Source organism: Penicillium concentricum (assembly GCF_028827145.1).
Source record: "Penicillium concentricum strain IBT 3081 chromosome Unknown utg000002l_segment0_segment0, whole genome shotgun sequence".
In the NCBI taxonomy this organism is placed as follows: Eukaryota; Fungi; Ascomycota; class Eurotiomycetes; order Eurotiales; family Aspergillaceae; genus Penicillium; species Penicillium concentricum.
In genome coordinates, this window is record NW_026622755.1 from 9,621,559 (window position 1) to 9,647,447 (window position 25,889).

A 25,889-nucleotide genomic window follows, 5' to 3' on the forward strand; every position below is an offset into this window, starting at 1 on the left:
CATCTCCGTCATCTCCTCCAAAATACCTGTGACTTTATAGCTGGAACTACCAGCTCTGTTTTCACACAAAATCTGCAGCTTCTGTTGATTTAAATTTGTTCATTCTATTGGTCCCGTTTCCGGCGATAATACGATAATAACAACACTATTACGGGTATCCCTAGCGACTATACGAGCTTCCTAACTAGGTCGCGACAATCTAAATCAAGGACAATCGCTATTCTTCGTTTGATCATGTCCATTACTCAATAGTGCGACAAATCATTATGAACCAGTCTACTTTCAACATCCAGCCCCTGCACCGCTTCGGCGGCGCAAATACCTCTATCCGGAGACCAAGGGTAAGCCAAAGACCTGGTCTTATGTTCATAAAATGAAAATAAATAGCTCACTCGGTGATAGGAAATTGCTTGCTTCTCGTATGATGACCAGCGTCGTTTTTCGCTAGGCGATTCGTCCATGGCCTACTACTACACGCCGGCTCTTCCTGCAGACCTGAACAAGGGCTATGAAACATTCCAGAAGCTCGATGATGTCGCGGATGAGCACTTAGATGCTTTACTTGATACCCTTGTTGCCCATGAGAAAGAAACAGAGAAGAAGTGTGATGTAGACATCATCACATGGAGAGGAATGATGACCAAGGTGTGTTGAATTGAAGTCTGGCGTGGACTATCATCTGATTTCGAAACAAATTCTGACCCTTATATGCAGATTCTAACGGCTCCTTTTGATAATATGAATGGGTTTGTAGCTCTGACCTATTACCAACATGGCGTGCTGTTTCTCTAACGCAAGGCTATCTCTAGCTTCGAGATGAATGCAACTTTCTTCCAGGTATGATATCAATCTCAACAGGAATATCTAGCTTCGATGATCTAACACCAAGTATAGGGCACCATGTGTGTATATTAAGTTAGCAAGATCATGGCATAAGGTGCTGACTTGTTCTAGATTCATCGAAGAAAACAATGAGTACAAGAACCAACAGAAGGAAATCCAACGAAAGCGAGGATCACCACCTGGAATGGCACCTCAGGAACTCATGATGTACTGGGGTGCGTCAAACAAGCCATGACAATATATGCCCGGACTAACTAACAATCCTAGGCTACAAATTCGAAAATCTGGCTGTACTTCGGAAGACGTGGGACGAATCAACACGCGAAGAGATTGAAGGTCGCGAGAACGAAGTCGTCAATAATGCGGCACAGTATTGTTCCGTTGTCCGCACTGGGATCGGTAACGTGCGTATGATTCTCGGTGGAGAGGTTGATGCCAGTATGTTTACTCTAATCCTTGTAGCTATAGCCAATGCTAACTTGTTCTAGTCTGGGATAGCAAGCCCTCACGAAAAGAAGACCCCATTAACTGGGTTGAGCTGAAGACATCAGCTCAAATCCGCAATGATCGTGATATGATGAAGTATGAGCGGAAGTTGCTCAAGTTTTGGGCACAGTCATTCCTGCTCGGTGTTCCTAAGATCATTGTGGGATTCCGCGATGAAAATGGCATTTGTCGTAGCTTGGAGGAGCTGGACACAGCCAGTATTCCTGGGAAAGTGTTGAGTGTCGGCCGGCGTACTTGGGATGGAAATGTCTGCATCAATTTTACAGGTGCATTTTTGGAATGTGAGTGTTCTTCCTGGTGGGTTTATAAAAATACTGACTCGCCTCCCAGGGCTTAAGCAGACTATCAATAAGGAGGGGACGTGGAGAATTCGGAAGAAGGAGAAGTCTCCGGTCATTGAGGTCTATCAGGTTGAGGAGCAAGGTCATGGCGATATTCTCTCGCCTGCTTTCAAGGCCTGGCGATCGACCATGACTGCAACGTCGTGATTGGAAAGTCTCATGTATGCTAGGGAGGGCTAATGTACCCTTACTGGTGAATCGGATGTTTCATTGCAATGTTTGGCCTCTTATTCCACCCTCATCGAACACATAGGAATAGGCCAGTGGGAGTTGATCAGGATAAATTCCGTAGGATAGATACCTACGCCTGAGGAATACATGTATCCTCCCTGTTTAAGGGACAATATTGGGTATTTCTATGATTCATCTATCATTGACTGTGCAATATACTTAAGATTGAGGTTCGGTTTCAGGAGCCTGGCTCGCTTGCGCTTCCAATTCCTTCTTTCGGAAATATTCATCGCGCTGTGCCCTCTTGCTCGCAGACCTGAGTCCACTTTTATGTCGATGACTTTTGAGATGAATATGCCACTGGTCCTCAGACGCCATAGTCTTCTCGCAGACATCACAGGTATAGCATTTCCCAATTGGGTCAGTCTGTACACGCTTTTGGGCCTGCGCTTCCTTGGCGCCGAACTCTGTCGTTGCCAACTGAGAAAGGGACTTGGGATCCGGAGTCGGTTTGCTTTGCTGCATTAGTTGCACAATCTGCTCGGATGGCTCAGTGATGCACTTGCTCCAGTCGTTGACATTGGAACTGTCCAGGAGGTAAAGACGATGTGTCTCTCCGGCTTCGGTGAGTGCATGCCAGAGTTTGTTGCGGATCCATTTGACCTGGGATGTTCCGTATTGTCGTGTAGCGATGCGAATTAATTCAAGAGAGTGTCGTTTGAGATCTTCGATTTCTTTCTCGCTTGCTTCCCCGTCCCGGATAGCTTTGAAGTATGGCGCCAATTCCTTGAATCCAATGGACACCCAGACCCCCCGTGTTTGGTCAACTTCAATGCCCTGCGAGGCTTTTTCCTGCAAGTAGTCTGACATCTTCTCCGCCTCGGTCATCAAGCCCTGCTTGACCATGTCATCGACGCGTGCATCCAGGCGCGCGTTGAGGACCTCCTTCTCGGCATGTACCCAAAACACCAACGTATTCTCGAATCTTAGTAACCCCTGCTCCTGATCTATCGCCTTTCTTTTTTGAGAGAACTGCTCTTTATAGATCTCCGAGGCTTGGCGTCCTGTCTGAAAATAGATTTCCAATGACCGCCGGATTTTCCGCGCATCTTTCGGATGCCATCGCGCAGCCATGACAGGATCCACCTCGCGCAGCTTCTCCAGGAGAACTTCAGGTGATGAATCCAGAATCGGCCATTTCTTCGAGGTTGTGCTGAACTCCGTGAGCTGTTCGCGCTCGCCTTCGTCGTCCACTCCCTCGCCCACGAGCTGTTCTTTAAACAGCACTGCTTGGGTGTAATAGTGGGTGCCCCCAACAAGAATAGGGACCTTGCCACGGGCGCGGATGTCTTCAATAACTCGCAGGGCTTCTCGCTTGAACAGCCCGATGCGCCATGCTTCCGCGTCTAGGTCGATGCAACTGAGGAGGTGGTGAGGGATGCCGTTCCGTTCTTCTGTCGGGATCTGGTTCGTTATGATCGGCAGACCGCGGTACATCTGCATGGCATCACCATTGATGATTTCACCGTTGAATCGAGAGGCCAAGTCCACTGCAAGCTGTCTACAGCTATCAGTCATTGTGTCCGGAGGAAGTGTGGTGTACTTGGGGTCATACCTTTGACTTGCCTGTGCCCGTGGCACCGACGACGGCTATGAGAGGATTCATCATTCTTTGACCGTGCCAGATAGATCGGAGAGCCGAGATCATACCGCGATGCTCAGTGCAGCGAGGGGAAAAAAAGGTGTTATCTGCCTTATCAGGCGGGTTACCTCATCCATGGCGTACGGGGCCCGGGGAATCGTCTCATCGATGTTACATGAGCGCTAACATCAAATCAGTCTAGATAAATTCGAATTACCTAGGTCACAGTTTTGCCTGACTCATTCTGATCTTCCTTTTAATTCCGAAGTCCCAGTGCTCTCAGTGTTTTCCTTTTTCTCCCATATTCGTCATGGCGGATACCAATCCCACTCTCCCCTCCATTGAGGTACAGAACCTCTCATACAAGTTCCAAGATGGCTCTGATGGCTTGGAAAATATAAAAATGAGCCTACCAGCTGGAAGCCGCACTCTATTGATCGGCGGTGAGTCAAACCCATTCCCATTTTAGATTGATCTCGAAGACTAACCCAAACAGCAAATGGAGCGGGGAAGACCACCCTCCTCCGCCTCCTGGCAGGGAAGCGCCTTGCACCCACTGACACCATCGCCATTGGCGGCAAAGATCCCTTCAAAGACAGTCTAGACGGCGTGACCTACCTGGGAGTCGAGTGGGTGTTGAACAGCATCGTGCGCACTGACATCGACGTGCCGACGCTGCTCGCCTCTGTCGGCGGAAATGCCTACCCAGAGCGCCGGGACGAGTTGATCGACATCCTCGATGTTGATCTACGCTGGCGCATGCATGCCGTCTCGGACGGAGAACGCCGCCGTGTGCAGCTGGCCATGGGCTTGCTGCGGCCCTGGCAGGTTCTGCTGCTCGACGAGATCACTGTCGACTTGGACCTTTTGTCCAGGAGCAATTTCCTGGCTTTCCTAAAGCGGGAGACTGAGACCCGCGCTTGCACTATTGTTTACGCTACCCATATCTTGGACAACCTCGCCCAGTGGCCTACCCATCTGGTCCACATGCACTTGGGCAAGGTCAAGGCACTGGGTAGTGTTGAGTCATTCCATGAACAAGTCCCCGAGTGGACTTCGGAGAATAGTCGTCTTGGAGAGCTGGTTCTTAAGTGGCTCAAGGAGGATATGAAGCTCAGAGGTCCTCGGGATAACCGTGGTAATCAGGGCAAGACCTACCAGTCCCTTGAAGGCCTTGGAGGTTACGGACTGGAAAAACACGAATAAGAAAATAATCTGGAAAGAGATTGAGAGTTTTTGTTTTTCTGTTTTTCTATTTTGCATGCGAACACTGATGTCAGGAGTCATTTAACGTGCCATTCAACAACGATTGGGTTCAACCGCAAGGCATAGACGGGGTTATGGGTTGGCATCTGCATCTACAGGGGGGATTCATTCAACATTTGGGAGTTTTCAACCACCATGACTCATAAAGGGGGCTAAAACTATTTCTTTTGTACGTACAAATCATGAGAGAATGTTCGAGATAGCATATATGCGTGTGGACGTGTCCTCGCTTGCATTTAATTCGAACTGGTCCTAGTATCCGCCGCTAATGAAAGGACGTGTTTATAAATATACTTCAACAGAAGCTTTCAAAGAAGCCTTTCCCAAAGGCTCTTTACAACCGGTCCTACTCTGGTTAAATGACGTTTGAATGAGCATGTCACCGTCCCCAACTTTTCAATTTCCACCTCTCATCACTTCGTCTATTTGTTTGTTTCTATTTGATCCCTATCATGGATGCCGAATCCCAAGATAAGCGCCATGTGCTCAACTGAGGTCCCTAAGCGGTTTCATATTTCTATGGGAATTCCAGGGTGACCGTATTGCTGTGGGACTAGTCCTTGTATATCACACTTCGCACGCACTCTTTTAACTTTCTCTCTCAGTTCACTGTTTTTGTCAGGAGAGGCGAAGCTTTCAATGGGAAGCCGCGCTGGCCAAATTGCCCTCAAGGACAAGAACTGTTTCTCTGTGATCTTCGATGCATGGATGATCGAAGCGTCGCTCATGTGAAGGTGTGTCACCCCAGTTCTTTCGTTCGATTAAACCACTCAACTTGCTCGCTATGCACGTTGTTGGGATCGCGTTAAACCATTGTGGATTGTGCCGGAGGAGTTGTGAAAGTGTGAAAGTGTGGAGGACTGGAGTTGCTGTAGAAGGTGCTCCTTCCACACTCGAAGCGACCCTAAGATTTCAGGCCACTACATAACCACATTATAGTTAAAAGCCATTGAGATATCTACATCTTAAATACTTCAAATAACATTTCAAATGACATCTCATAGGATATTAAAAAGACATCGTAGTGGAATGGTAATCATTGTTTCAACAATTGGATTCAACAAGGCATAGACGGAGTTCATGGGTACAGGAATCTTATAGACTAACGACATAATTCTATGGAATATAGAAGGCGATAAGGGCGAAAGACTCCAATTGGAAAGATGAACTGCAGGACAATGTCACAAACCCTTTGATGCATGAGACCTCACCCCAAATGAAGTCTCATACGACCTCCACTTCCACATAGGGATCTTAGCCGCATACATCTCATCGATCTCAGCAAAAGTTCGGCCACGCGTCTCCGGCATGAAAAAGTAGAAAAAAACAATGATGGCAGCCATACAGCCAGCGAAGATGAGATAAGTCTTCGCGCCAAGGTTAGCCGCATCCGCCGAAGTCAGCCGTGGAACGACGAGAGTGGTGATAACAGCGGTTGTTTGCGCACAGGCAACTGTGTAGGACATGGTATGATGGCGGAGTTTGGGAGTTGCCATCTCGGAGGGCATGAGGTTCGCCAGCGAGCAGAAAGAAGATGCCCAAAAGAAGTTGAATACAAAGGACAAACCAGCGATGGCCATGGTAGCCTTTTTGTTGCCTCTGTCGAAGGCTAACCCACCGGCCACCGCGTCGATTATGAACATAATTCCCATCCCGATAAATGCTGTGGGACGTCGACCGGCACGGTCGATGACGAAGGGTGCGGCAATGGTGCCGGCTAATGTGCAGCAGGATGCGATGATTGTTAGGGAGAAGGGGTCTGCAATATCCAGCTCTGTGAGGAAGACGGTTGTATATGTTGTTGAAAGAATGATGCCTGATATTTGGTTAAGAGAGAAGAATGAACCCGCCGTCAGGGTGCGTTTGAGGTGCTGTCGCTGGAAGATGTGCCAGAACTTGATCTGGTGGAGCTCGCGCTCATTTTCTTCAGATAGCTTCATGAGGCGGAGTTCATCTTCAACCTCGGCGTCGCTGAACCCACGCAATTTCCGCAGGCTGTGCCGAGCGTCTTCTATATTTCCCTTCCCGGCCAGCCATTGTGGGCTTTCTGGAAGGGGCACTGTCATGATAAGAAGAATGACAGGCAGAGCACACTGCACAGCTATGGGGATCTGGTATGACAGGCTTCCATCGATCTTTTCTGTTCTGAAGACAACCACGGTGCCTACCACGCCAGCTGTTAGATTCAAGATGTTCATTGAACTAACACATCTGCCACGTATAGAGGCGGGAACAACCTAAATGCAAGAATTAGCGTCATTGAAAATGGAACAAGCAGCAAAGGATCAATACCTCAGAGACATACAAAGGGGCAGTCACACCCACGATGCCCAAAGCAACTGCATTGATAGAACGACCTCCCACAAAGGCCCCCAAATTCGGTGCAAAGACCTGTAGTAATCCACCACCCACAGATACGATATACGCAATAATCAAAGGCCATTTGCGACCAAGGTGGAAATTCAATGGCGAGCCAAGCAGGCCCCCGATCACGGAGGCCGCCAATGGAAGGGAGAAGACCAGATTTTGATTGCGAGCCGTGAGGATATACTTCCCAGTGGCTGGGTTAGGTCCTTGGAATTTATCAACCTATATTCGAATCAGCTAGGATCATCTTTTGCTATGATTGCACCAGCACTAACAAAATCTGGCAATGCAGCAACCGGGGAAATGATCTTGTCGTCGAATCCGAACAAGAATGAGGCGGCGGAAAATACTGTACAGGCGAATATTAACTGGACATTGATCGCTTGTGACTTTCGAGGCGAATCTGAGTAGTCGACATGTTGGATTTCAGCCGAAGCACACTTGAAAGGCATGTTGCAGATTGTCCGAATCCGATGGAATGTGAGCGTACACCCTCGAAGACACACTCCCATGAGGATGCTCTATATGCTCTATATCAATTCATATTGAATAAACAATTGGAAGTGAAGTTCCCCAGATCCCCCAGATTTTCCCCCAAACTCTCTCACCCCCCGGATTTATTTTTGACGAGTTTCTCCGAGATTTCCCATTTCAGTCAACCCTACAGGGATGTGGTGATATACCTCATTGCATACACTCTACTACGTCTACTCATCTGTCCGTCTACCTATATACTCTCCTATCCACTACGGAGCCTATTTTAATTTCGCCGACAATCCTCCTGTATATACCGAACTTATTCCCGATTGACCCCCGAATCGGGGAATCGGGGATTCGGGCTTCAATATCTCGTTATTTTCTATGAATGGCATCCTCAGGCCATACATAATTTTAAGTCCTCAGTGGATCCCAACACCACATGTATTTGTTGGGCGACGTGGCCAAGTTTGAAAGTTTGAACTGCGATAGAGTATATCTCTACGTGGTCATCCGCCGACGAATCGAATCGTCTACTTCCTTCTTTTGCATTAAATCCAATGTTAAACATGTCTGATCCCGTCAGCACAAGAGAATTGGACATGCTTGATCACGAGCCTCGGCAAAAATCAGAACAGTCTCTTTGGGAAACGCACGAAGAGAAGAGATTACCTCGAGATCCTTCGCAATGGAGGCCATCGTTTCATGTCACAGCACCTACAGGATGGTTGAATGACCCATGTGGATTAGGATACGATCCAACTACAGGGTTATATCATTTGTGTTTCCAATGGAACCCGCACGGGAATGATTGGGGCAATATCTCCTGGGGCCATGCTACATCCCCAGATCTAGTGTCATGGACGACATCCACCGCTCCCATTTTGACGCCCTCCGCTGAATACGACTGCCGGGGCGTATTTACAGGATGTCTACAGGCAACCGATGCCTCCGGACACCCGGGAGCTCTCACAATCCTATACACCTCAGTGAGCCATCTCCCGCTCCACCACACCCTACCATATACACTCGGAAGTGAATCTCTGAGTTTAGCTGTCTCACAAGATGGAGGCAAGACCTGGCAACGCCAGGACTGCAACCCGGTTCTCAATGGCCCGCCTTCACATCTCAATGTGACGGCCTGGAGAGATCCTTTCATCACAACTTGGGCCGGGGGACCTCTTTCCAAACACACACAATCAGCACTATATGGTTTTATATCAGGAGGAATCGCCAAGAAAACCCCAACAGTTTTTGTCTATACTGTCCAAGCAACAGCCCTCGGCAAGTGGGATTTTATTGGCCCATTGGTAGATGTTGGCCTCAACCTACGACCATCTCGCTGGTCTGGCGACTACGGCGTGAACTGGGAAGTCGCCAATCTAATGACCCTGACCGATGACACCGGCACGTCTCGGGACTTTATCATCATGGGAGCTGAAGGCTGTGTGCCGTTGGATAGTTCGAACCAAAACGGGGCCCAAGAAGCACGCCGAAAACGAGAAGCCCGAGCCCAACTCTGGATGTCTATCACGTCCAATGGAGAAAAAAATCTCCTTCCACAGACATTTCTCTGGCCTCATATGCATTCTCTGGTATCTTCGATCATGGCTGCTACTATGCGGCCAACTCATTCTACGACCCTCAAACCTCGCAACATATCGTCTGTGGCTGGATCACAGAAGAGGACCTGTCTGATTCTCTGCGTCATCGCCAAGGATTCAGCGGCTTAATTTCACTTCCTCGTGTGGTGGGACTGATGACATTGAAAAATGTCAAAAAGGCACGGAGCTCGGAATTGAGTTCAATTACTTCAATCAACGCAGTGCCCGATGCACCTGGTACTGGTACCTTCACGATCCATACCATGAAGATTAGTCCAGATAGCCGACTTACGCGACTGAGACAAAGTGCCCGGGAGAGCCACCTCGCTGGAATTCCCCTGTCTACTTCACCATCACAAGGTGCAATGCTGTTAGGGACATCTAAATGGGAAATCGATGCCGAATTTTCCGTCAGTAAATCTTGTGCACGTGTGGGTATCGAAATCCTACACACCTCTGGTAAGACATTGGCTCTAATTCTCCGGGTCTATGGTACACATGCTGATACTCGTTCTTCTAGATGGTCAAAACTGTACGACCCTTTCCTGGGATCCACGAAGTGAGACCTTCGAAATCCATCGGCCTCTGATCGACAACGCCGAAGTAAATCACGGCTATGAAACTGCTCCGCACACGCTGTTCACTTTCCTGAATGAGCGTGGCGAGGAGATTGAAGAGAGGCTTCGAGTACACGCCTTCTTTGACTCGAGTGTTTTAGAAGTGTTTGTAAATGACAGAACGGTCATCTCTACCCGAATCTACCACCCAGCAGATCATTGCTTCGGACCACTGTTCTTCGCAGAGTCTGATGCTAGGGTGGATGATGGGCAGGCAACTGCCGTCCTCGTGCGAGGATCTATTTGGGATGGTCTTGGTGTACGAGGGTCAGTGAACCCACCCCCGAGGTTGTAGACACACCCTGTCACTTTGTATGTATATAAATGGGGTTGGAAATTGCAATATGCAAATATTATGAACATTATGTATAATATACACTGCATGCAGTATGCAGGGCACTAGATCTCAGTAATAAAACAGGGTAGAAGCAGACACGGCGTGCATAATGAAACCAGCAAGATGAAGCAATCAAAATGCACCCGCCTAGAGCCATGGTCGTCACATCGTCGCCAAAAAGGCTTCCACTGGAAGCGCAAATACGCACACAAAAACCAAAGACATCTTTCACTTTGTACCGTACATCCCAGCTATATATGCATGGGTATCACAATCATAAGAGCAAACAAGAACGGAGCGGGCGGAGAGTTCTCTCGAACTTAACCGCGCTTCCAGAATTTCCAGCTGGGAAGGTCAATCCGACCATCTCGCTGGTAGATACGCCAGTAGTAGACGGGTACGCCGGTGATGATGAACGCGACGACGATGAGTGTCTGCAGGGGCTCGGAGATGACAGCACGGCTGAGGAGGAATAGGCTCACGCAGCAGAAGATGATGGGTGTGGTGATCCAGGTGCGGTAAGGACGTTCCAGCTGGGGTTCACGGATACGGAGGACGATCAGTCCGAGGACGGTGAGGAAGTAGAAGGTGTATCCGGCTACACCGTAGAAAGTGACGAGGGTGCCGAACTCTCCGACGATGATGTAGATGGCTGTAAGGGCGCCGTTAAATGCCATAGCATAGATTGGCGTGAAGCCGAGGCTGGATTCATCACCGAAGAGACGGGAAAGGGACTTGCGGGCCCAGGAGCGGCGGCGTAGTCGGCTGGTTGCTGGAGGGCCTGGCGAGGGAGTAGCGTGAAGACCGATGCGGCCGAATATCGAGGGAAGATACCCTTCCTTGCCGGCTGCGTAGACTAGTCGGCCGCTTGTGAAGGTGGTTGCGTTGAGCGCTCCGAAGCAGCTGGCCGAGACGACGAGAGCTAGAACTAGGGCTCCGATGGGGCCGAATACTTTTGCGCCGAATTGTACGGCGACGGTGTTGCTTGCCTCAATGGTGGAGTGGGGCAGAACTAGGAAATATGCGACATTGGCGAGCAGATACGACATGATAACCAGTGGCATCGCTGTGTGGATGACTCGTGGCAGATCGCGGTTTGGGTTCTTGAACTCGCCCGTCACGTAGTTGGTCTGCAATGTGTGAGTAGAAGCATTTCAGAGATCTATGAGTCTCAACTTACATTGTCCCAGCCGTCAAATGCCCATAGACCTGCATATAGAGCCACTGCGAAATCAGAGATCTCGGTGTTGGTTCCCTCGAACCATCCTGTCGTCTTCCATTCTTCATCTGCATGTCCACCAGCTGAGAAGCCAGTCACAGCGACTATAATGCCGATGACGGTGACTCCCAGCAGAGCAATGAACTTGAAGAACATAAAAAAGTCACCAATGCGGGTAGCAAACTTGGTGGAAATGCAATTGAGCAGGGTCACTACCAAAAGTCCTCCAAATGCAACTCCCTTGTTGATCCAAGGATTGAGATCACCCACATCAGCGCCCACAAATGCGCGAACGACATATTCGCCAAATATGAGAGAGATAATCGCCGCAGACCCAGGCTTGAGTACTAACACGGCGCACCATGCGAACAAGAAGCCCGTCAGCTCTCCAAAGATCTTGGAAAGATAGACCTGCGAGCCTCCGTTCAGCGGAATGGCTCCTCCCAGCTCTGCATAGCTAGCAGCCCCCGTCCAGGCCAATAGACCAGCCACGGCCCAAACGATGAGCGATGCCCCCGGCGACCCCGCGTTCGCGTTGACCTGACTCGGCGATGAGAAGATACCCGATCCAATAATCAGCCCAACGATAAGCGATAGCCCATTCAGGTATGTCAATGTCTTATTCCGCTCCAGCGATCCATCTGTGAATCCTGGTCTGTCCGCGGACGGGGTACCGAGGGGCGCGTAGCCACCCTGTGTTTGCGACAGTGGGAATAGAGTGCCCCCGAAATCGAAAGCTGAGGATATGGAATATGAGCTCTGAGCTCTATGGCGGCCTGTTCCTAGCTCGGCATCATGCGATTCTGCGAGAGGGTCTTCGTCCGCGAGGGAGAGCTTGCGGGATGAGGAGATGCCGTCGGGGGAGGAGGAGCGTGAGGACCCGCCTACGGAGCCGGGGGATGAGGATGCGAGAGAGGCAAGTTCTAGTGAATCTCGACGGGCGGCAAGGCTGCCATTCCTGTTGCCTTGGTATGTATTCGACATAGTCTGTTTGTGTCCAGCGTGTGGTATAAGTTAAGGAGAGAGAGGATGGCGGAAAGGTATGTCGTCAGGAGTGGCCAAGGGGAGTCTCCATTGCCCGAAGAGAATGTCGAGAATGTCGTAAATGTCAATTCTGTAGAGAGGACAAATCCCCAAAGTGAGTTGTAGTGAAGACGAAGAACCGCCAAGGGGGTGTATTTTCTTGTATTTTCTTGTCGATCGCCCAATCGGCTCTCTCTTGGCCTCGACCTTCGAATCTCCGCCCGCGATTTCTTTTTCTCTCCAATTGCACTTCCACATGAACAACTTACCCTCTTTATGCTGTAGAAGCAGCCAAGGTTCCAGAGCTGTAGCTCGGCCTGTGCGCTATGCTTCAACCTCAGCCTCGACGTCACCAAAGCCTTCCCGTTCCAACTCGCGCCGCTGGCTAAGCATCGTCTTCGTGGGCGCAGCAGCAGCAGGTGCGGGCGCCTATATCCAATCTCAAAACACATCATCCGCGACCTTGAACCCAGAGACATTTACAAAATACAGCCTTGTGTCACGCGAGCCCGTGTCCGCAACCAGCAGCCTCTTCACACTGCGACCACGCAAACCCAGCGACAGCAACTACGATGTCTACGAGGAAGCATGGAAGAAAGGAGTCTGGAGTGTGATGTTCAAGCAACCACAATTACAAATTGGACGAGATTACACGCCGCTGCCGACGACGGCGGCGACATCGCTAAGCGTCGACGACGAGAATGAGGGCTGCCTGCGGTTCTTTATTCGGAAAGATCCCTTTGGAGAGGTCTCGCGCTACCTGCACACCATCGATGTAGGCGCTGACGTTGAGATGCGTGGGCCCAAGATCGAGTGTGCCATCCCGAAGGAAACGGAGGATATTCTCTTTATTGCTGGTGGAACGGGGATTGCGCCGGCTCTGCAAGCTGGATATTCTCTTTTGAATCGCACGGACACTGAGCGACGGCCGAAGATCCATATATTGTGGGCGAATCGATTGAAGGATGACTGTGCTGGTGGTCACAGTGACTCGCTGAAGCCGCAGCCACGCCGGGGCTGGTTCTCTGGGTGGTTTGGCTCGTCGAAGAGTCAGGAAACTTTGTCGGAAAATGCTGTTGATGTTGTACGAAAAGAGGATACTTCTATTATTGTGCGAGAGCTAGAGGCGCTCAAGTCCCAGTATCCCGGGCAGGTCACTGTGGATTACTATTTGGATGAGGAAAATACGTTCATTGGAAAGGAAGCTATCCGAGGTGCTATTGCCCCAGCGTCAACAAGTGACTCTCGCAAGAGCAAGTTGATTTTGGTTTCCGGTCCTGAAGGGTTCATCAGTTACATGGCTGGGCCTAAGCTATGGGCGCAAGGTCAGGAGCTCCAGGGCCCCCTAAAAGGAGTCATCAAGGAACTTGATCTCAAAGATTGGGGTGTGTGGAAGCTCTGACTGCTTTCTCTTAGTCTTTTGGGCCACTTTTGTATAAACATCGGAACCTTTTTGTCATTAAAGCATATATAGCATGGATATACTGGGAGTTATGTTGAATAAACAGTCGCAACTGTCCTGGACACATTATAGCGTCCTATTTCGTTACCCATCACACATTCCTGGCCGAAAGCCCCAGGTTGAATTCGCTCAAACACTGATATTATCTTCAAACACAATCTACTGTGCTGTAGCAAAGTCCTCGAGGTACTTCACTAGCTTCTGCACGTTCTCCAATGGAACGGCATTGTAGTTGCTGGCGCGCATACCGCCTACACTGCGATGGCCTTTGAGGCCCTGGAGGAGACGCTTCTCAGCGCCAGCGATGAACTCCTTCTCCTTTGCATCATCGCCGCCGCCGACGCGGAAGCAGATGTTCATGCGGCTGCGGACGCTGGCGTCAGGAACAACCTGGTACAATTGGGGGAACTTGTCCAAAGCACCGTAGATAAGCTGCGCCTTCTGGCTGGCGACTTCCTCTTGGCCGCTGACCTTTTGAGTGCTGAACTCGGTCATCAGGTCGGCCATGACCTGGCCGGCAATCCAGAGATTGAAGATGGGGAGGGTGTTGTAGAGGGAGTTGTTCTTTGCGATGGTTGCGTAGTCGAGAACGATTGGGCCGGGGAGACCGCCAATGTTCAAGCGGTGGAGGAGAGCAGGGGAAGGAGTCGCGGTCTGGGGAGGGAGGAGATCCTTGCGAACGATGGCAATGGTGATACCGGTGACACCGATGTTCTTCTGTGCGCCGCCCTGTATATATAGTTAGTGTACCATTCCCATAACGCGGAGAGATTGGAGCCAACGTACGAAGATGACAGCGTATTTGCTGACATCAACCTTTCGGCTGATGAAGTTGGAGCTCATATCAGCGACAACGAGACGCTCATCTTCGGCATCCTGACCCTGAGCCTCCAATGACTTGGGGAACTGCGGGAACTCGACACCATCGACGGTCTCATTGTCACAGAAGTAGACAAATGCAGAGCCCTTGCCACCCTCCTTCTTGGTAGGAGTCAAGGACCAGGAATCCTCAGCGGGGATTTTTCCAAACTTCCCATCGTTGGTCTTGCGAGAATCAAGAGCAACATTCACGTATTTCGAGCCGATCAGTCTGCTCGCTTCCTGGGAAGCCTTGAGCGACCAAGATCCAGTCACGAGGTAATCCAGCTTCAGCTCCTCATCGACCTCCTTCTGAAGTCTCTGGAAGACCAATTCGTCGACCTCCGCCTGTTCCGCGCCGGGCTGTGCCTTCTTCACGTCGGCCTCGGCTCTGCGGCGGCGGCGCTCAATCCAGACGGGGACCAGGTTCTGCACGACAGCGCTGAACTCGCCACTGCCTCCGGCTTGCATAAACAGGATCTCATAGTTATCAGGGATATCGAGGAGAGCGGAAAGGTTGGCTTTGGCATCGTTGAGGATCTTGTTGGCGGTGGGCGAGCGGTGCGAGATCTCGCCGAGTCCGAGTCCGGCGTCGTTGAAGTTGACGAATGCCTTTGCGCCGGCCTCGACAACTGGAGTAGGGAGGGGAGCTGGACCAGCTCCAAAGTAGGAGACTTCTTGTCGGGAAGGCATGATGAGATTAATTGGGGTAGATTTGAGGTAGAAGAGAAAGAGAAGAAGCGGGAGAGAAAAACCTCAAGTGTGGACCGCAGTGGATCAACCTTGGAGGAAAAGTTAAGGAATATGGCTATTTATATGTTCAAATGGCACTTGCTGGAATGTCAACAAGCAGCCTAATATATTCACCGGATCTGCGTTTACAACTAGAATATGAGGACCTGTGGGATTGACGCCGAAAATGACCGCTTTTGAGGCCAGAAACGGCTGCCTTTCCACCCGTAACTTTGGACGTCCAGCCGGCCCTTGACCGCCCACTGCCCTATAACACCACTATTATGCACCCGCCCAGCAATGTTAGTCATCATCCGGTCCTGATGTTGACGCTCGACTTAGACGGCTTTTCCCCTCGTTTCCACTGGCGACCAAAACGACGCCGAAAATGGCTCCCTTTCAGCTAGCACTATCCAATAGAAACCATGGATGCGATCCTTATAGAATGTCATCAGAAGGCTTTACAGTCTTACTTGCTTTCTCCATCTTTGTATAATCTTTACAATCAACTCTCTTCTTTAGCTTCATAGCTATCTATTGTGCTTTTCATGATCTGCTCTACACTGTAGATCTCAACAAGTGAAACCATTTTTTTACAGATATATCATCGTAATTCTACTAGCAAGGGAACATATATTCAGAGAACACTATCAGGAGCCCAGCCATCGGGGTTTTCACGCATATAAAATTCCATATCCTGATCGGGGTCCACAGTATTCTCCGCCAAGTGCACGCCCTCCATGAAGTCAATAATCTGTTGGTACACCCAAGCTGCCCTGTCGCGGACTCTGAAGGGAAGTATTTCCCCCCTATGGTTCGGAGCCAAGAACAAGACCCATCCTTCTTCACACGCCTTGCGATCGGCGACAAGAACCATGATAGACTGGAATTTCTCTAGCTCATCTGGTTTATCATACCAATCTGTCGGCCAATCGCGACGCGACAGACCATCAAGCATATCTGGTCTATGCATTAGCGCCGTGATCATGTACGATGGCACAGAGGCTGGCGTCCCACAGGCGATGCCATCCACGAAATCGGGGTTCGTATCTCCATTAGGCATAGTGATACTGCCAGGACCAAACTCCTCTTTGTTCTCAAAGATACACTCTTTCTCGATGTCCGGACACACGTCATTTAATTCTCCGTCGCCAAACACAACCATGCGGAGATGTTTGTATCCAGCATCGGCGGCATCCTGGCTTGCCTGATCATCTTTCCGCCCGTACCACGTCCGAATCCAGAGCAGTTTTATTGTCTGACCATCTACAGCACGATCTTCATCTGACATAAGATCTTGAGGCACATGTGGAGGGATTTCCTCGGGAAGCAGATTATCACCCTCTGGGTATTTCTAGATCTCAATCAGTGTTGATCCATGGCCAAGAAAGGTGTGGTCCAAGGCTACAATGCGGGCAGTTTTGCCAAGCCGAGTCCAAGACTCAACAAGGGCACGGAATTGTTGGGTTTTTGTAAGAGGAGAATTGGGATCCCATTTTTCCTGTTACAATATTAGCGACCTACATCGGGTTTTTTGTTCGCTCTGAGAGATTTACCATAACATGATAATCGAAAGGCAGGTGGCCGAATGGGACCATCTCGATTTCTTCCATTCTGTATTATGAATTGAGAGGACTTGTTTCAGGTTGATCGAGAACTCGCACAAAATATGAGAAATAGGGGGAGGGGAGGTGTAGGAAATACGAGAGAGAAAGAGAGAAAGAAAGAATGAAAGCATGAAAGATAGAAAAAGGCAGGGAAGACTACATGTAGGCTACATAATATAAGCGCCATGGCACGACGTCACTGCTTTCACTAGCAGTACATCGTAGGTACTTTCCATTTCACTACAATGAGTGCTCTATTTTGCCTTGACCTATATACTTGATGGGTCCCAGTGCTCCTCAATACACTCATCATCAAGATCCCATGAATGCAAGTGATACTCCTCATCGCCAAGCCCGGCGTCCCATTTAGTAGAGTTGTACTCATCTGTGAAAGGGCAGAATTTTGAACGCTCTCTCATTGCTTCGGTGTCCTCATTTGAAGGGAGAGTGGCAGTGTGGGTGGGGATGAGGCTGTCATCTGTCGGAAATAGCCAGGTCGTGGTGATGTTGACCGTTTTCGTGATAGTGTCGGGCGCAGGGCCCCATGTGTATTTGTCTGTTGGTGTTGTGACTGGCGGAGGGGTAGTAGACGGTGCCACTGGAGTGAATTGACCGTCCTGGCCTGGGGGACCAATACATATGTATTTTCCAACCATAGTCTTGATATTAGCGCATGATCTTCCGATCGTGGGGTTCCAAGATTGAAGCATCAGGTCGTCAATCGTAGCACCAGCCAATTTGGTAAGAGATCCGCATGTATCAGAACTGGAAACCTGGCGGATCACGCATTTGGATGCATTATCGAGGCAGATCTTTTCTCCTGCTATCAATGTGTCATAGAAGCTCAGAGGGAGTCCATTGTAGATTAAAAGGCGGTCTGTAGAGACTGAAACACTTTTGGCAATGGTGAGCATAGCTGTCAGAGTAACTGTGGATCACCCAAGCGCAAGACATGCTCGTCTAACTGGGAGCAGCGGCGTATTGCCTACTACGAAACGTGGGCAGATACCAAGGACTGTGACTCTTTCCGTCCCGAAGATATCCCTGTGAAGGCCTTGACACATTTAAACATTGCTTTTGGTGGTATCAATGATTCGCGGGTTACAATTGACAGCTCGGAGATGATTCAGCGGGTTGTTCGGCTGAAGAGGAAGAATCGTTCACTTAAGGTCTTGCTGGCTGTTGGTGGATGGGCCTTTAGCGATCCTGGTATGATCTTTCGGTATTCTCATCAATTTTCTTTTGGCTAATCGATCATTGTGTTCAGGATCAACTAGAACTGCATGGTCCGACATGGCTTCCACCAAAGATAATCGTGAAAAATTCATCAAAAGTGTGATAAAGCTTTTTCAAACATACGATATTGACGGTATTGATCTCGATTGGGAGTACCCTGTTGCTGGTAAGAATCTGCCCTTTTGCTGTAGCTATATGCTGAGGCATACTAATGTCTCTCAGATGATCGGGGTGGAAGGGATGCAGATTACAAGAACTACGTATCGTTGTTGAAAGAAATGCGTAGCTCTTTCGAAGAACTGAATTCAGCCTGGATTATTTCTATGGCTATTCCAGCTAGCTACTGGTATCTGCAGCATTTTGACGTTGCCGCCCTTAAGCCTAACGTTGATTGGTTCAATCTCATGAGGTAAGGCAATTAACATCGCATGGATATCTTCCTCGGTGGGTGCTAATACCTTTCTAAGTTATGATATGCGTGGTAAATGGGATCAGTTCAATGAGTGGACGGGTCCATACGTGTTTGGTCATACAAATATTACTGAAATCGAGCGTGGTGTCGATCTCTTGCGAAGAAACGATATTGATTTATCGAAAGTCACTCTAGGAATGGGTTTCTATGGGCGAACCTTCACCTTGGCCGATAGCAAGTGTAACGAGCCAGGTTGTGTCTTCAGTGATGCTGGCCTGCGTGGAGAGTGCTCAGGTGAAGAGGGAATCCTCACATTCAAAGGTAAATTCTCATTCTTATTCATACCATAGATCATTCCAAAGCGGTCACTAACTAGAATCGCAGAAATCATGGCTCGCCAACATCGATTGAATGAGAAAACAATCCGATACGATGAAGACAGCGGCGTTAAATACATGGTATATGATGAAAATCAATGGATCACATATGACGACGAGGAAACCTTCGAGAAGAAGCGTGAGATGCTAAACAAAGAGTGTTTTGGTGGTGTGATGATTTAGGCCATTGACCAAGACACCTCTGACTTCCAAGCTCTGACCGGTTTACTTAGCGATAAGTACGTTTCTGGAACTCTTTTAGAAGGTGGGGACCTAAGTGACGAAGAGAAAGAGGCTCTTGTCGACGAGATAGGTGGACTCACAGGAGACAAATGCTACGTCACTTCAGCCTGTGTTGGGGCAAAGGCAACAATTGAGGGAAGCTCCAAGTGCAACTCAGGCGATGTGACTGTGGCATATGTGCACGCTCCAGGTGAATCACCCTTTGAGCTGTATAGATACCTATCCCACAATTCGCAAGCTTGCTCTAAGGGGGCATACAAGAGGGTATACTGTCCAGCCAAGACCCCAGCCGTTAACTGCAAATGGGAAGGTGTCCCAGACGTAGGCTCGTCTAAATGTAAGGGTGGAAAAGGCCCAGATACATGTGGCAATGGAAGAAATGAGCTCTTTACAGATCGCTTTACCGATGCGGATGGTGGTACCAAATGCTCCGGGGACTCCAAAAGATCTCTTTGCTGCGACGCGCCACCAGAGATGCAAAAATGCCATTGGTCTCCCTGCACCGTGTTTTCAACCTGTTCAACTGGTTACCACCACCCGATTACCACCAAGGGAGACTTTTGCGACGATGACTCGTTTCAAAATTTCTGCTGTGAACTAGATGGTTAGTGCTTGCTCTCCTTTCTGGTGAAATCAAACTGACCTCGAACAGCCAAGCTTGATAACTGTAACTGGGTTCCGAAGCTCGAGACACGTGATGGCAACGTAATAACACTACCAAGTGCTGAAGAATGCTCGAAAACGTCTTGTCCGTCAACCCAGTTCACTGCAGCAAAAGCTAGATTACCCGGACGAAGGGGTTCAGGCTTTTCACCTTGTGGCTTAGCTGGTGGGGATGTTCAACACAGATTATGCTGCGACCCAAAGCCGGACATGGACCTTCCCTTTGATTTGAAAAAGATCTTTGCTGATCCAATCGGCGAGGATGTTGTTTATCAATACACCGATAATTATGGCAACAACGATGATGATCCACATGGGCCAGATGAAACTGATCTGGGCGATGATCCATATGGATTTATCGTACTCGATGGAGATGAGAATGCCCTGTAGGAAGAGTTTCTAAATGCCTTTGCCTTCACGCATACTGAAGACGGAACTGGGAACCCGATCGCAAAGCGAGAGCGTCTCACCCGCGATGACCCGAACCTGATGGATTGGGTGTTTGAACATGAAGAGTCATCTCATTTAATTTACTGTCGTAAGGGCAGAGAAGCCGCCTGTGAGAAGGTTTTCATAGGAGGTGCCCTAGATACCATCATTGCCCTTCCACGTCATATCGGGTCAGGTCCATATGCGCGGATTGTGTCTATGGTGCCAGTCGGAGAGAATGATCTCTTAGAATTCCATATCAAGAAGCGCGCCCTTGATCAACATGAATCAGCTGTGTATAATTTGACTATCGACTACCGGTTTGAACTGATCCGCCGGGAAGACGCAAAGGTCAATGTACGCATTGACTATACGAATCTTGTTCCTTACTGGGACGAGATGACTGGTCCTGACTCTGATTCTGGGAAGACCAAGCGAGAGCTACGGCGAGAGAAGCGCTGGTGGGGTGGTTACCCCGACTGGCTAAAGAGACTCACTACCATTCGCCAGTCAGATAAAGGAAAACTTCCCATGTCAATTCACAAAAAGATGTTACTCTATAGCAGACGGGCCCAGTGTGCCAGAGGAAACGTGAATGTAAAGGCTGGACTGGATATCACATTGGACGCAAAATTCGACATGAACGCCCGTTGGGCTTATTATGCAGAAGGAAGTGTCGTTCCATTTAATATAGACACCGTCTACACCTACTTTGAGCTCGAACCAGAGGTTCAAGCGGTGATCGAGATCGAAGGAAGTGCGGAAATGACATACCGCAGCCCCAGAATCAAGATCATCGACACCCTCTCCTACCCAGGCCTCGCTATCAAAGGAATTGCTGCTGTTGGCCCTACTTTAGATCTCTGGGGGGGGCATGGAAGCTGGAGCCAGGGTTGCAGGAAAGCTGACAGCTGGTGCAAAGGTCACATTCCCAAAATACGAAATTTTCTTCCCACAAGTGGATGAGGCAGAGGAATTCCAGAAATTTGCTCAGCCAGAGGGCAAGGACGAACAGAAATCGGAGGGGACAGACATGGTTCCGATTCTAGATGCTAGTGTCGAGGCTAACGTGCATATTGACTTCAAACGGTGAATCTCGGTATCAAGGTCAACGCACCGATTAAAAAGGGTGGTACCATTGTCGATTCTCAGATTGTTGGTTTCGTTAACAACACACTCCGGTTTGAGGTGGAGGCACAAGCTAGTGGTGGGATCGATAATCCACCTGCCGCATCATACAGCGTTTACATCAAATATTTCTACAATTTCGGTAAGTTCTTCCTCAGGATTCATTGCCAATATGACGTTAACAGTTTTAAACAGGTCTGGGAGGTCGAGCAGTGTAAGGGGCCGAGGAGAACTTTGAGTTTGCTATGATGTGGCTAACATCTTACTTAGTTTCAAGTGGTTAGGGAGTCATGCACTTAAGCGTAAAGATTCCTTATCTTAACTTTATCCAGTTCATAAGCTAACTTCTTGCAGCAAAGACTCTTTTCAATGGCCTCGGTCGGCAGAAGATTCTATGGGAGCATCATGGCTCCGCCTCGCTGTCAAAGCGGAATCCCTTTCTAATAGAATCAGGTGGCGCAGACAAGTTCATTCCGATATACAATACGACGCTTCTAGAGGAAGATGACTGGTTTGAAACCACTGGAATCTCCCCCAATTTAGCTAAGAGAAGCACGCTTGAAGATGTGGCTGCCTTCGGCGCAAAGAAGAGTTTCTTCACGTGCAATGATGGAGGTCAATGTTCCAGCGGCGCTTGTGCAGGCCAGTCTTGCGAATGGAACCCTGCTAAGCCTGACTCAAAGAGCAAGCGAGCCGACGATGATGACGGTGACCCTATGGATGTTGATGCAAGCCAAAACTGTATCAGTGCCATCCCCGCCATGATGTACAACTGCAAATACTTCCCCGACGTGACGCTGAGTGGAAGATCACTTCCTGGAATTTGCCAGAATATTATGAAGTATTTCACTCAAGCAGGTCTTGGCTCCGGTCCATTTAGCGCCACTTTCAGTCTCGAAGGCCAAAGTGAGAATGGCCCAAATCGAGAGGCGGTTTGCGGTCGCAAGTCTGGGCACAAATACTCCATCACGGATGAGAATGGTAAACAGGTGGAATATGAAGGCACGTGGGCTGATAAGTGTGTTAAACAATCGGCTGTTCTTGGTGTGTTGACAGGAAAGGGGAACGGACCTGCAGGAAATAATAACTGGCTCAGCTGTGACGAGTTTCCATTCAATTATATGGACGAAGGTGGCAATCCGACTATGAACAGCCGAAGCTGTGTCCCCGGACCCCAGCAGTTTACCCAGGGCTCGATAAATTCGCTACCTAGACAGGTACAGCAAGAGGTCTCATGGGTAGACAGCAAAGGGAACACCAAAACTGCATGGAAAAAATGGCTCGATGACTGGGGTAAAAATGCACACACTGGAAATGGAAGAAATCCTAAATCTTGACACCGCATGGAATCATGCCGGTAACAATAGGAAAAGCTATACTTTCCATCTTTTCAATTCCGATTCGGCCACTGGACCCACTGGTCCAGCTTATGAGGTTTTCAATCACAAACTTCTTTCAGAGGATGGTACTCAAGACAAGATCGATCAGGTTGTTGGGGCTATAAATCTCATGGGCAACTCGAAGTATAGAGTTATCTCATACAATGCGTGGTGTCTGAATGATGCGAGTACGCGACCCCACCCGCTTTGGGGCGGATTCATGAGAGTCTCAAAGTAAGTTTCAAATAACCCCTTTGTGGATTGCTCTGCTAACATATTTGTCCCAATAGATGCACGGTCGTCTTCGACAATGGGGCTGCCAGCGCCAAAATTAAGAGGGGCGAGCAACCGACCCAAGAAGAGATGTTCAACATCACGAGTCAGTCCCTTTACTTTGCTCTCTTTCCTTTCAAAAAATTGACATATTCCGAAGGCGTGGAAATTCCAGAGGATGCGGAGGTTGTCGAGATTGAACTGCCATTACGATGAGCCCTACTGCTTCCCAGCACCTACAGACCCTGTTCTCCCCAGCCCCACCGATACACTCTCGTCATGCCTGCCAACTATCACAAAGGTTATTCCCGAAGGCTGGGTTGATCCTCCAGGTCCCACGGAGTCAGGCGTTTCTGACATGTGTAACAAGTGGCATATTCTCGAGAATGGAGATACTTGCAAAAGCCTGTCGGTGCAGTATAAAATCACGGAAGCAAAGTTAAGCGAGTACAACCCCAGCGTCAATGCCCAATGCAGTAATATCCGAGCAGGGTTTGCGATATGTGTTCGGGTATGGGAAGACGGGACGACTACGCCGACACCCTCTCCTACTACTACTGCGGGTCCTCCTGGCCCAACAGGACCTGGGACAAGTTTGACATGCACAAAGTGGCATCTTATGGCTGACGGTATGTCTAATACGACTTCTTTTTTCATGGTTCCAATGACTAAAATTATCTTGCAGGTGACTCTTGCGTCTCTATCACGGCCAAGTATGGTATTCTCGTCAGTCGGTTTCGCCAACTGAATAGAAATGTCGATGCATCTTGTAGTAATCTTGTCAAAGGCAACGCGTATTGCGTGGGGTAGTTAGGCCTATGTATGTTTAATCACGAAGGCTTGAAGATGATGTCTGAAGCATGATATTGGGCTTTGAGTGCTTCGCACTGAAGTCGATGATGTGCAGTCGATTGACGCCCAAAGAAATGCAAATGACCTGTCAGTCCTCAACTTTACTGTATAGAGAAACTCCCTTGCCTCAATTTCAAGCTACTATTACGGCAGGCTTTTGGGTCCATCGCGCCAACCTATGTAATCAATCAATCAATCAATCAAAAGTTCAATTAACCTGTTGCAGTAGAGCTAGTCGCGTATGACTATGCAGGCGCTTCATCCAACTGAAGCAAGAACTCGAAGCCGAACGCCGAGCGGGATTTCTTCCAGAGAGTATATATATAGATGAGATCCCAGAGGCTCCTTTGTCATCCCGAAGGGTTTGCAGGGTTTGCATTAGACTTCCGGCACAACCCACTGTAACCCGAACCCAACCCAAAATGGGTTTTGGGTCGAAACCCATAACTAGTTAGCCTAGCTAGCACTATCCAATAGAAACCATACGATCCTTATAGAATCTTATCTAGTAGTATATTATATTAACGGCCTCGCCTACTATAGCGAGTAGGCCTTGACAAGTCACACAGTACCAAGCAAATTTTGGTAACGTTGCTCGGTGTTATGGGGTACTGAGTCCGGAGGGGCGGGTGCAGAATAGTGGTGTTATAGGGCAGTGGGCGGTCAAGGGGCGGCTGGACGTCCAAAGTTACGGGTGGAAAGGCAGCCGTTTCTGGCCTCAAAAGCGGTCATTTTCGGCGTCAATCCCACAGGTCCTCATATTCTAGTGGCCGCCAGTTGACAGCTCTAAAGCCCACCTAGACTAGGAGCCGTGGACGTACGTCCAATGTGGACCTGCGTCCACGGCTGTCGGTAATTGGCCTTGAGTCAACTGTTCGCCAATCTGGAAAATGGTCCGTGATCATAAACTACATCCGAATAACTGCCCAATATACTCCGTAGGGTGCCCTGCCATCTCATATCCTGTGTTTGAATGGAGGATAGAAAATAATCACGAGTACGCTGACTACGAAGAGGGTGAATCCGTCCGGAAAGCAACAATGAAAACTCTCCCATCACCATATCCAAGAGCAAGAGTAGCATCTTTAATACAGTAGCGCCGCAGATTAGGTACGAAGAATCCCAGCCACTGTTCTCAAAGTACCAGGATTGTATATCATGTATCGAGGATCATGCTTTTGGTCCGGGATCCGTGCTTAAAACTCCTAGGGGGAATAATTCTGAGATTTTAGACAATCTTGGAACTTCCCAAGGTTGGAAGGTCGCAGTATAGAGGAGTAAGTATAAACATACCCTCAAGGCTGTAAGATAACCTTGTCAAAGTAAGACCAGGAATATTTTGTACAGCATAGGGTCAACTATTTTGAGACCGAGCATCTGCGGAATAGTGTATACCTCATGGCACCCCATTTCCAGGATGTAGCATTTTGTTTCTAGTTCAAATGAGGTCTGTCATATCAACGATATCATCTAGGGGGCTCTCTATTCTTGACATCCAACGAGATAATAGTGCCTAGTGACAATGGATTGAATCTTCTCCAAGGTTCTATCTGAACTCCATGTCAATAAAACACCGAGAGCGGATGTAGGTGTACCTGGATCTAGAACCAACCTCAAATATGCTAGTAGCGCGAGGATAATTTAAGAGGAGAGAAGAACCTCAAGAAAGAAGACAAAGATTATAGAGAAGGAACATATTGAAGTGAAATCAAGCAAGTAGGTAAGAGACGCTGTGAACATCCCAAAACAGAAAGTACTTATATAACAAACAGAAGTCGACCTCTTCCTCTTTCACTCCTTCACTTCCCATCACACCGTCAATCT

The 25,889-nt window shown here is 48.9% G+C and overlaps 11 protein-coding genes across 11 annotated transcripts; 5 read left to right on the plus strand and 6 right to left on the minus strand.

The window, feature by feature from the left end:
- Positions 1 to 266: 266 nt before the first annotated feature.
- On the plus strand, positions 267 to 1,838 carry N7517_007382 (DXO/RAI1 family decapping nuclease; the record flags this gene model as incomplete). Its single annotated transcript, XM_056725112.1, has 9 exons — positions 267 to 341; positions 403 to 645; positions 715 to 746; positions 810 to 837; positions 895 to 902; positions 955 to 1,058; positions 1,111 to 1,281; positions 1,332 to 1,631; positions 1,681 to 1,838. The coding sequence occupies 9 exons, from the start codon at positions 267 to 269 to the stop codon at positions 1,836 to 1,838; spliced, it is 1,119 nt and encodes a 372-aa protein (XP_056581362.1).
- A 243-nt stretch (positions 1,839 to 2,081) lies between these two features.
- N7517_007383 (tRNA dimethylallyltransferase) lies at positions 2,082 to 3,570 on the minus strand (the record flags this gene model as incomplete). Its single annotated transcript, XM_056725113.1, has 2 exons — positions 2,082 to 3,419; positions 3,478 to 3,570. 2 exons carry the CDS (start codon positions 3,568 to 3,570, stop codon positions 2,082 to 2,084), a joined length of 1,431 nt encoding a protein of 476 aa, XP_056581363.1.
- A 244-nt stretch (positions 3,571 to 3,814) lies between these two features.
- Positions 3,815 to 4,710, plus strand: N7517_007384 (putative ABC transporter; the record flags this gene model as incomplete). The annotated part of the gene is made up of 2 exons (XM_056725114.1): positions 3,815 to 3,947; positions 4,001 to 4,710. 2 exons carry the CDS (start codon positions 3,815 to 3,817, stop codon positions 4,708 to 4,710), a joined length of 843 nt encoding a protein of 280 aa, XP_056581364.1.
- Positions 4,711 to 5,951: 1,241 nt separating this feature from the next.
- N7517_007385 (Major facilitator superfamily domain general substrate transporter) lies at positions 5,952 to 7,589 on the minus strand (the record flags this gene model as incomplete). The annotated part of the gene is made up of 3 exons (XM_056725115.1): positions 5,952 to 7,007; positions 7,063 to 7,359; positions 7,413 to 7,589. The coding sequence occupies 3 exons, from the start codon at positions 7,587 to 7,589 to the stop codon at positions 5,952 to 5,954; spliced, it is 1,530 nt and encodes a 509-aa protein (XP_056581365.1).
- A 594-nt stretch (positions 7,590 to 8,183) lies between these two features.
- N7517_007386 (glycoside hydrolase family 32 protein) lies at positions 8,184 to 10,130 on the plus strand (the record flags this gene model as incomplete). The annotated part of the gene is made up of 3 exons (XM_056725116.1): positions 8,184 to 9,075; positions 9,180 to 9,677; positions 9,739 to 10,130. 3 exons carry the CDS (start codon positions 8,184 to 8,186, stop codon positions 10,128 to 10,130), a joined length of 1,782 nt encoding a protein of 593 aa, XP_056581366.1.
- A 362-nt stretch (positions 10,131 to 10,492) lies between these two features.
- On the minus strand, positions 10,493 to 12,375 carry N7517_007387 (putative amino acid transporter; the record flags this gene model as incomplete). Its single annotated transcript, XM_056725117.1, has 2 exons — positions 10,493 to 11,302; positions 11,353 to 12,375. 2 exons carry the CDS (start codon positions 12,373 to 12,375, stop codon positions 10,493 to 10,495), a joined length of 1,833 nt encoding a protein of 610 aa, XP_056581367.1.
- A 295-nt stretch (positions 12,376 to 12,670) lies between these two features.
- On the plus strand, positions 12,671 to 13,816 carry N7517_007388 (cytochrome b5 reductase family protein; the record flags this gene model as incomplete). Its single annotated transcript, XM_056725118.1, has 1 exon — positions 12,671 to 13,816. One exon carries the CDS (start codon positions 12,671 to 12,673, stop codon positions 13,814 to 13,816), a length of 1,146 nt encoding a protein of 381 aa, XP_056581368.1.
- Positions 13,817 to 14,035: 219 nt separating this feature from the next.
- On the minus strand, positions 14,036 to 15,427 carry N7517_007389 (O-phospho-L-serine:2-oxoglutarate transaminase; the record flags this gene model as incomplete). The annotated part of the gene is made up of 2 exons (XM_056725119.1): positions 14,036 to 14,605; positions 14,663 to 15,427. 2 exons carry the CDS (start codon positions 15,425 to 15,427, stop codon positions 14,036 to 14,038), a joined length of 1,335 nt encoding a protein of 444 aa, XP_056581369.1.
- A 676-nt stretch (positions 15,428 to 16,103) lies between these two features.
- Positions 16,104 to 17,079, minus strand: N7517_007390 (uncharacterized protein; the record flags this gene model as incomplete). Its single annotated transcript, XM_056725120.1, has 3 exons — positions 16,104 to 16,820; positions 16,875 to 16,967; positions 17,023 to 17,079. 3 exons carry the CDS (start codon positions 17,077 to 17,079, stop codon positions 16,104 to 16,106), a joined length of 867 nt encoding a protein of 288 aa, XP_056581370.1.
- A 263-nt stretch (positions 17,080 to 17,342) lies between these two features.
- Positions 17,343 to 17,987, minus strand: N7517_007391 (uncharacterized protein; the record flags this gene model as incomplete). The annotated part of the gene is made up of 1 exon (XM_056725121.1): positions 17,343 to 17,987. The coding sequence occupies one exon, from the start codon at positions 17,985 to 17,987 to the stop codon at positions 17,343 to 17,345; it is 645 nt and encodes a 214-aa protein (XP_056581371.1).
- Positions 17,977 to 24,023, plus strand: N7517_007392 (uncharacterized protein; the record flags this gene model as incomplete). The annotated part of the gene is made up of 20 exons (XM_056725122.1): positions 17,977 to 17,979; positions 18,048 to 18,282; positions 18,341 to 18,475; positions 18,532 to 18,718; positions 18,777 to 19,042; positions 19,106 to 19,256; positions 19,332 to 19,945; positions 19,994 to 20,008; positions 20,064 to 20,140; positions 20,209 to 20,390; positions 20,553 to 21,325; positions 21,393 to 21,502; positions 21,562 to 21,703; positions 21,757 to 21,775; positions 21,832 to 21,863; positions 21,916 to 22,854; positions 23,021 to 23,174; positions 23,231 to 23,319; positions 23,447 to 23,842; positions 23,899 to 24,023. The coding sequence occupies 20 exons, from the start codon at positions 17,977 to 17,979 to the stop codon at positions 24,021 to 24,023; spliced, it is 4,644 nt and encodes a 1,547-aa protein (XP_056581372.1).
- Between the last annotated feature and the right edge of the window lie 1,866 nt (positions 24,024 to 25,889).